Here is an 8,444-nt window from a genome sequence, read left to right as displayed (position 1 = left end):
GCTGTAAAGCCTTGGATGGAGGCCTAACAAAGGCTATCGTACATTTCCGTGGGCCCAATGGCACAGCCTTACAACTAGGAAGTAACTTCCAGGAGACTGAAGCATACATACTGATGAGTACGCGCCTTGGGGACTAAGAGCCACGCTCCACACGCGACCACTGCGGCCGACCCTTCCCGCTCTCCTACGTCCCTCGGACTTTGCCCGGAACCTTTCTGGCGGCATCGGAAGCAGCCGGCGGAGACATGGCCGCCGAACACATAACACCGGAAGGACTAGTAGTCTAACTATATGCCTGAAATTTGTAGCTCACTTATATGATTCGGCAGAAAATAGCCTCAAGTACTCGCACTTTTTAAAGTATTAATTGACAATGACATTTTTGTCCCTTAGTCAAGAGCGTTCTCAAATGATTCCGAGAGAGTTTGTTCTTCTTTTTGGTGAGGCATTTATATGGACAGCCCACTTGAAACGAACAAGGAAGGCGGGGGAAGAAAGCGGAAGCCGCGGGGCCTTCTAAGCCAGAAAGTCTCCGGAGCTTGTGCTAAGCTATTTGCGGCGCCCCCCACTTACACGCAGGTCTCAGAAACAGGCGGGGGGAAAAGGCGTCGTTCCTGGAGCCGAGACCAGGCGGCCGGAGTCCTCAGGGATGAACCTCGAGTTGCTGGGTGAGGAGGCCTATAGTTGCGTCTTAGAAAACCCTTTGGTCCTGGAAAGGAGGGAACCTGGGCGGGAGGGACGCGGGTTGCAACCTCAGGGACATAGTTCTGCTGTGGATCATTGGGCGCTCCTGTTACGGAGCAGCAGCGGGAGGAGGAAGCCCAGCTTCGGCTTAAGCAGAATGCATTGCCTTTCCCGAGGCTACTTTCAGATCAGTGCTGGAGTGGTAGGCACAGACAGCTTGTGACTTCGATTTGAGTACAAGGATCAAAAGTGCTGAAGTAGCCCAGGGCGGGCAGGACCAGAGTTTTTGGAGAAGAAGGAGTGTGAGGATGTGAGGCTTGAGATGAAGCTTGGAAGACTCGTCAGGGGTTTGGGTGCCTGGAAAAGTTAGATTGTTTTGTAGACGTTCGGGATGCCTAAGGAGGGGGATTTGGAGATCTTCTAGTTGAAGTCCCTCATTGGACAGATGAAAAAAGTCATAGTGGGTAGTGACTGGAAGGCATCGAGTGAGTAAATGGCACAGTTGGCTCTGGAATCATTATCTTGATTTTCTGTTTAAGCTCCTCAAGTAACAGGGATGGTGTGCACAACACAGAACTACAGAAGCAGTTGCTTTTTGTCACGCTCTCTGAGTTATTTCCTCCCTATCCCTGACCCAAGTTGTTTAAAAACTTAGGTCTTTTCTTCTAGGTTTTCATTAGGTGTTTAGCATGATAGTCTAGGGGTGTCTGAGGTTTTCCAGATTTCCTAAAAGACTTGATGTAAAGTTAAGTTTCTTTAAAAAAACAAAACTCAGAAGTTGTACTGGATGTTAAAAGGGCTACAAAGGTTTTTAAAGAAGTGGTCCTTACCTTTAAGGAGCTTAAGGTGATTATCCAAATAGCCATAATATATTGCAGAACATAGGCCTTTAAGGGTCATTACCAAGTGCTAAGAACATTTAGGAGAGAGAGTGAATGTCTTCGAGGCTGGGCAAGAAGGGCATCCAGGAACAAAAATCCTATGGAGGAGCTGGACTTTTGAGTAGACATTTAAGACTGGTGAAATATTGATGGACTGAAGCATGAAGGTACAAGGAGAAATGCTTATTAGGAATGTTTGAGCCAAGACATCAGTGAGAGAACACCTAAAGAATGTTCCTGCTTGGCCTTGTTGTGGGTACTGTGAATAAAAGGAAGGCCAACAGATGCTGTGTGTTCTGTGGAGGCTCTTGAATGCCCAGCTGAAAAGTCTGTGCTTTTTAAGAAAAGTAGGGCAGATCCATTGAAGGGTTTTGACCTGGTAAGTAACTTGATCAGAGCTATGATTATTTATTTATTTATTTATTTATTAAGATTTATCTGACAGCAGCATGTCATTGAGGCTTGGGTGGTGTGAAACCAGTTTGGAGGGCTATAGTAAATGAGTGATACAGAAGGCCTGAGCTAGGAGACGGAACAAAGAGACCCTGACGAGGTAAGAGTTGACAGAATTTGAGAATCGTTGTGTGTGGTAGGGGCGTCAGTAGTGAGGAACTATGAAGTGAAAATCATGGGAGCCAGTGGTGGTGTTACTGATGAACATTTAAGGATATTGGGGAAAGACAGCATTGGGAATGTCGAGTGTGGATCTGGGGTTCAGGAGGTCGGTTTAGATTTATGAGAGAGATGTGTACTTTTCCTGCAGGTGGGTTGTTGAAGAAACCTTGTGAGTGGATGACAAGACCAGGGGAAAAGGTGGGGGGGCAGAAAGAGAAAACTGAGGGCAGAATCTTGGACAGTTACCTATATTTTGGGGTTAAGAGGACAAATAAGTGATAATAAATTAAGAATTATATAGTACTTATTATGAGTTAGGCAGATTTTTGAGTGCTTCCCTATATTTATCCACGTGCAGGTGGATCCACGTTGTCGCGCTCTCAGAAGCCACTTGTAGAGCAGTTGATGCTGAAAGCTGGGAAAGGGCTGCTCTGTGTAGTCCTTTGGCACTCGGCACCCATCAGCAACTTGAGTGGAAGCCAGAGTACAGTCATTTTTGGAAGGCGTGGGAGACAGAGTGGAGGCCAGAGGTCGACCCTTATTTTTAAAAACTTCAGGATGGAGGAAAGGCGATAGATAGGCTAGTACGTGAAAGAAGTGGTCATGGGAAAGATTTTCCTTGAATGATATAGAAGATTCATGAGGGTGAAATTTAGGAATATTTAGCATTGGAAGGTTAGACGGCTTATTTATATTTAAAGATTTTATTTATTAGAGAGTGCACGTGAGTATGTACATGCGTGCATGTTGGGGGCAGGAGCACAGGGAGAGGGACAAGCAGACTGACTCCACGTCTAGTGTGGAGCGTGACGTCGGGCTTGATCCCTCCGTTCTGCAATTCTGACCTGAACTAAAAGAGTTGGGATGCTTAACTGACTGAGCCACCCAGGCACCCCAAGAAGGCTAGACAATTTAAAAGAAAGCTGGGTCTGGAAATCTACATTTCTATGGAAATTACTGAGTTTTAAAGGAGAAAGTTGGAGATAAAAAGCACAAGGAACAGAAGTGATTGTGATTGTGGGAGCATGCGTGGGAACGAATATCTGTCCAGATAAAGGAAAGGAATGATAACGTGCTGTTAATGTAACACTCAAGGTAGTGATTTTACTTCTGCAGTCACTTCTGAGCCCTTGCTGGGTATCTGACAATATGCACTGGAGATAGAAAGTTACGTAAGAGTTTTTCAAAACTATTTTTACTACAACTCACAGGAAGAAAACTCTTTTTTTTTTTTTTTTTTTTGAGAGAGGGAGAAGGGAGTGGGGGTAGATAGAAAGAGAGAGAATTTTAAGCAGGCCTCATGCCCAGTGCTGAGCCCGATGCAGGGGCCCGATGACACAATTCTGAGATGTGACCTGAGCTAAAATCAAGAGTCAGATGCTCAAACAATTGAGCCACCCAAGATGCCCAGGAAATCTATTTTCTATCACAACCCGTCATATATACAAATATATATATAACTAAGTTTCTCAAAATTATACTTAATTCCTGTTATGCTCAGTGGCCTCTGATGTCTTCTGTTCGAATCTATTAAAAAACTTGTTGGGGCTCACTAAATTGATTTATCCATTTATGGTGGGGTGGGTGCTACTGTTTGAAAGACCTCAAAATAAGATACAGCCTTTGCCCTGAATAAATATGTAGAGCTAGAAGGAGTGAAACATAAATAATTGTGTCTAATATGGAACCGTAATAAGTGAATGCATTATGGGAGTTCAGCTGAAAGCAATTAATTCTGCAGTATGGAGGTTGGCGGTAGAATTTGGGGATGGTTTTATAGAGGAAGCGTCATTTAGCCCAGACAGTGCAGATAGAGAAGGTTTTTTCCGGAGGGACAAGTTAGAGAAGCTGATTAGCAGTGCAGGGAGTAGTTGGGACAGATGTTCTGAGGCATGACTGCATATCGTATGTTCAAGAAATGGTCAGTGATCTACAGCTGGTGCTTAGGGCGGGTTATGTGAGTTTCTATGCGAGGTGCTGATGGGAAGTTAGCCAGACATGGAGAGGATAATACTGGCAGGGGCCAGAATGAAATCACTTTTTAAAATTATACTTAGAAGTTTAGTATATTGTTGGGTGAAGTAGATTTTAAGCAGCTAAGTGACAGGTGAGATTCGGGTCTTGGAAAGTTGGCTGTGGCAGCTCTGTGAGGGAGGCGAGGCTGGAGTCAAGGACACATAGTAATTACTTGTTGGTGAAGGGATCAGATGAGGGCGGGGTGGGATTGGTTATCTAGACACCTGCAAATTGCATTTCTTTGGAATAATGCCCTTGCTTGTGTCCTCCCTTGTTAGACTGAGGAAACAATGGAAATTGCTACTCTGCTCCTAAGCATTACGACAGAGGGGAATGGGTTGGAATCGAAAATAATAGGGCCTTTGGGAGAAGAGGTCCGTGCAGCTTTAGAGCTGGTGATAATCAGGTCTTTAAGGAGGTGGGTGTTCAGCAGTGTGGAGAACAGACCTTATTCCATGTCAGGAGACCTAGAGGGAGAAGGCTGGAAGGGGCTGGAAAGCTGAAGGGCAGTTTGGAAAAAGGATCTTCACAGGACAGAAAGGAGGAGGGCCCTGAGGGAGCTGGTGTGGATGGGCCGGAAGCATTGTAAACTCAGATTCTGAAAAGGCAGCTGCAAAGCAGCTGCCCTTAGCCGAAGGGAAGGTCTGAGGGGGGCACAGGCTTTGAAGAACAGTGTCAGGAAGACGAATGTGGTGGAAGGCCAAGACTGTAAAAGTGAGGCGACTAGGAAGGGTTTGTGACACTGTGTGGAGAGTGAAGACTAAAAAAGTTTCCTGCTTGGTTGGGCTGGATGGTGTAATACCAAAATTATTCATTCAGCCCTCAGCGGAGATCTTTTGTGTGCTTCCTGTGGGCTTTATTGGCAAAGGGAGGTGGGAAGCTTAACTTCCAATTTTTCTTTTGTCTTCTCTGGGAAAAGGGATGGTTTTTTGGGAACAAATAAAGTGAACACTGGTTGTTGCTAAGGAAAATCCTCAGTAGGTGGAATTTTCGGTAGGCCACTGAGCTCACTTCTCTTGGTTAAATTCCATTCCGTGGCCATGAGGGAGTAATTGGTGGGGATCTTTGAGATGTGGGAAGAGAAGGGAAGATGTACAGAAGGAAAGCAGATGGGCACATTTTGACTTTCAAAAAGGGGGGTTGTGTTGTGTTTGACAGATGATAGATTAATAACCTTGAGGTCAAATTCAGGCAAGATTCTAGAGGCTGTTTAGTGTAGTTACAGTTAAGAGTATGGTTTCTGGGTCAGGTTCCGGTTGTTCCAGGTTTTGACTGTGTGCACCTGGGAAGTGACTTAACTGTGAAATGGAATGTAATAGTGTCACTGAACCAACAGAGTTCGCTCCTTGGTGAGTCACAGATGCACCACATGGAGCTGGTGCACAAAGTAAACTTTATTTGGAGCAAGTAAGGAGATCATGGGGAATAACTTCCAAAACCATTTATTCTCTGAGCAAGTGTGAATGGGTTCCTTCTACTTAGGGTTTTTGGATGAATATTTATTTAGTTGGGAAGCCTTGTCCTTGCGTGTAGAGGTCAGCATAAGGCCACCGGTGCTCCCTTAAGGAAACCTGCTGTACAGACATTGTTACGGAAATGAGGCCTGTGCTCCTCCTTGGGCGGAGATTTAGTATTCTAATGAGGTAAAGGTAGTTGGAGGTCACTCCATAGTCTGTCTGCACAGGCACCAGGCAAGGGTTATGCTCAAAGTGGTGTGGACCCTGTCGCCTGAGGGTTTCAGTTTCCATTTGCCCGAGTGAAGAGATGAATGGGAAGGAAGAGCTTGAGCAAAAATGTGGGACGAGGGTTCGTGAGTACAAGCAGGTGGCAGTAAAGGTCAGGTCTTGGGGTGTAGCGGGTGCCAGCAGTGGTCCCTTAATCACGAATTGAGAGGACTGAAAGGGAATATATAAAAGACCTTAGTGCAGAGTTGGACACGTAGGCATTCAGTAAGCGGTAGCTGCTCATGGTAGGCAAGTGCAGGTTTGAGCTCTTCGGAGAAGTGATGAGCCAGTGTGAGTTTAAGTCAGGAAGGCGCATTGTGGTTCTTTAATCTCTTGCTTTTCAAATGAACAAATATAGCACGTGTTTATCACAGCAGTGGAAACAGTTCAAACACGCATCCAGAAAAACTTTCTCCCCTTCCCCAAATGGTAACTTTCTAGAGTTTCTCGTTCTATAGCTTATTCCTTGCTCGCACAAACGTTTAAACAAATTTATTAGGGCTTTGTTTTTGCTTTTTTACAGAAATAGAACCTTTTTATACACATTATTTGAAACTTGCCTTCTTCAGTTAACACTGTAGGATATTGTTCGTACACATTGGGAGATGCTAGATCTGATGGATTTTAACGCATTCATGTAGATACACACGATGTATAATTTCTTTTTTTTAAATTTTTTTTTAAGATTTTATTTATTTATTTGACAGAGATTACAAGTAGGCAGAGAGGCAGGCAGAGAGAGAGGAGGAAGCAGGCTCCCTGCTGAGCAGAGAGCCCGATGTGGGGCTCGATTCCAGGACTCTGAGATCATGACCTGAGCCGAAGGCAGAGGCTTTAACCCACTGAGCCACCCAGGCGCCCCACGATGTATAATTTCAACAGTAAAATTCCCATGCGTTTTGAAAAAAAGTGATCTTTTTTTTCCCTTTGCTGCCTCCTTTTTGTTGATAATCCCATGTATTTCCTTCCATATTTTTCTCTATGCTTATATATATGTGTGTGTGCATGGGCACACCCACAGGATAATAAAAAATGAGATTATATAATACACACTTTGTGTTTGCCTTTTTTTCTACTTAGTAACACCAACGCAAATTTCTCTAAGATAATTAGCATAATTTTTTAGTACTTTTGTATTAGAATGCAATGTAATTTATTCATCTGTTCCACTATTAATGTACATTTACCTTGTTTCCGGTTTGGGTAGGTTTTGTTTGTTTTTTGGCCACCAAGAACAATACTTGAAATATTCGTACTTCTGTCCCACTGTTGTGTTTACATCTATGGAGATTAGATTTCCAGTTGTAGAATTGCTGAGGTAAGGACTCTATATGTTTTGCTTTTTTTTTTTTTCTTTTTAAGCTTTTATTTATTTGACAGAGACACAACGAGAGAAGGAACAGAAGCAGGGGCAGTGGGAGAGGGAGAAGCAGGCTTCCAGCCAAGCAGGGAGCCTGATGTGGGGCTCAATCCCAGGACCCTGGGATCATGACCTGAGCTGAATGAAGCCAGATGCTCAATGACTGAACCACCCAGGCACCCCTATGTTTTGCTTTTAATGGATGTTGTCAGATCCGTTTTCCAAAAGGCTATAGTAATTCGCATTTTTTTTAAAGATTGTATTTATTTATTTGACAGAGAGAGATCACAAGTAGGCAGAGAGGCAGGCAGAGAGAGAGGAGGAAGCAGGCTCCCCGCTGAGCAGAGAGCCCGATGCGGGGCTTGATCCCAGGACCCTGGGACCATGACCTGAGCTGAAGGCAGAGGCTTAACCCACTGAGCCACCCAGGCACCCCATAATTCCCATTTTTTATAGGTGACATATAAAAATGTCCCTGTGCCCTCTCTTCCACCCCCAGGTGTTCTCTCCCTAAATTTTCCTGTTTTTGTTGTTGTTGTTGTTGTTTGTTTTTTAAGATTTTATTTATTTATTTGAGAGAGAGAGAGAGCACGAGTGCAAGCAGGGGAAAGGCAGAGGCAGAGAGGAAGGGAAAAGCAGACCCTCTGCTGAGCAGGGAGCCCGATGGGGGGCTCAATCCCAGGACCCTGGGATCATGACCTGAGCCCAAGGCAGAGGCTTTAACCCACTGAGCCACCCAGGCACCCCGAAAGTTTGTTTCTAACTCTTTTTTTTTCTTTTTTTAAAAGATTTTATTTATTTATTTGACAGAGATCACAATTAGGCAGAGAGGCAGGCAGACAGAGAGAAAGAGAGGAGGAAGCAGGCTCCCTGCCAAACAGAGAGCCCGATATGGGGCTCGATCCCAGGACTCTGGGATCATGACCCGAGCCGAAGGCAGAGGCTTTAACCCACTGAGCCACCCAGGCACCCCGAAAGTTTGTTTCAAAATCTTGATTGTTTATGGGAACTTTGCCATGCAAAATATTAAATTTGTATTTAATCAAACCTATATCTCTTTTCTTTTGGTGTTCCTCATTTGGTTAAGGTCTTCCCTACCCTAGATAATTAATGTAGTCTCCTAGATTTTCTTCTAAGATTCTTGTTCTTTAAAAACATCGATTT

The 8,444-nt window shown here is 44.4% G+C and overlaps 1 protein-coding gene across 2 annotated transcripts in view; it reads left to right on the top strand.

Annotated features, from left to right (window-relative positions):
• Window positions 1-487: 487 nt before the first annotated feature.
• The window catches only part of LOC111151058 (RB binding protein 5, histone lysine methyltransferase complex subunit), a 36,902-nt gene continuing 28,945 nt past the window's right edge, over window positions 488-8,444 (top strand). Inside the window, exon 1 of one of the 2 annotated variants that reach the window (XM_022508790.1) lies at window positions 488-668. In XM_022508790.1, coding sequence (XP_022364498.1) covers window positions 650-668 — 19 coding nt within the window. In that variant the 5' untranslated portion in view covers window positions 488-649. The remainder of the gene's footprint in view (window positions 669-8,444) is intronic. The other variant, XM_022508792.1, reaches the window with a different exon arrangement.

Source organism: Enhydra lutris, unplaced genomic scaffold (genome assembly GCF_002288905.1).
Source record: "Enhydra lutris kenyoni isolate GAN:26980312 unplaced genomic scaffold, ASM228890v2 scaffoldscaffold25, whole genome shotgun sequence".
In the NCBI taxonomy this organism is placed as follows: domain Eukaryota; kingdom Metazoa; phylum Chordata; class Mammalia; order Carnivora; family Mustelidae; genus Enhydra; species Enhydra lutris.
The sequence above is the reverse complement of the archived record's forward strand: the minus strand, read 5'-3'. Positions and strand labels throughout refer to the sequence as shown.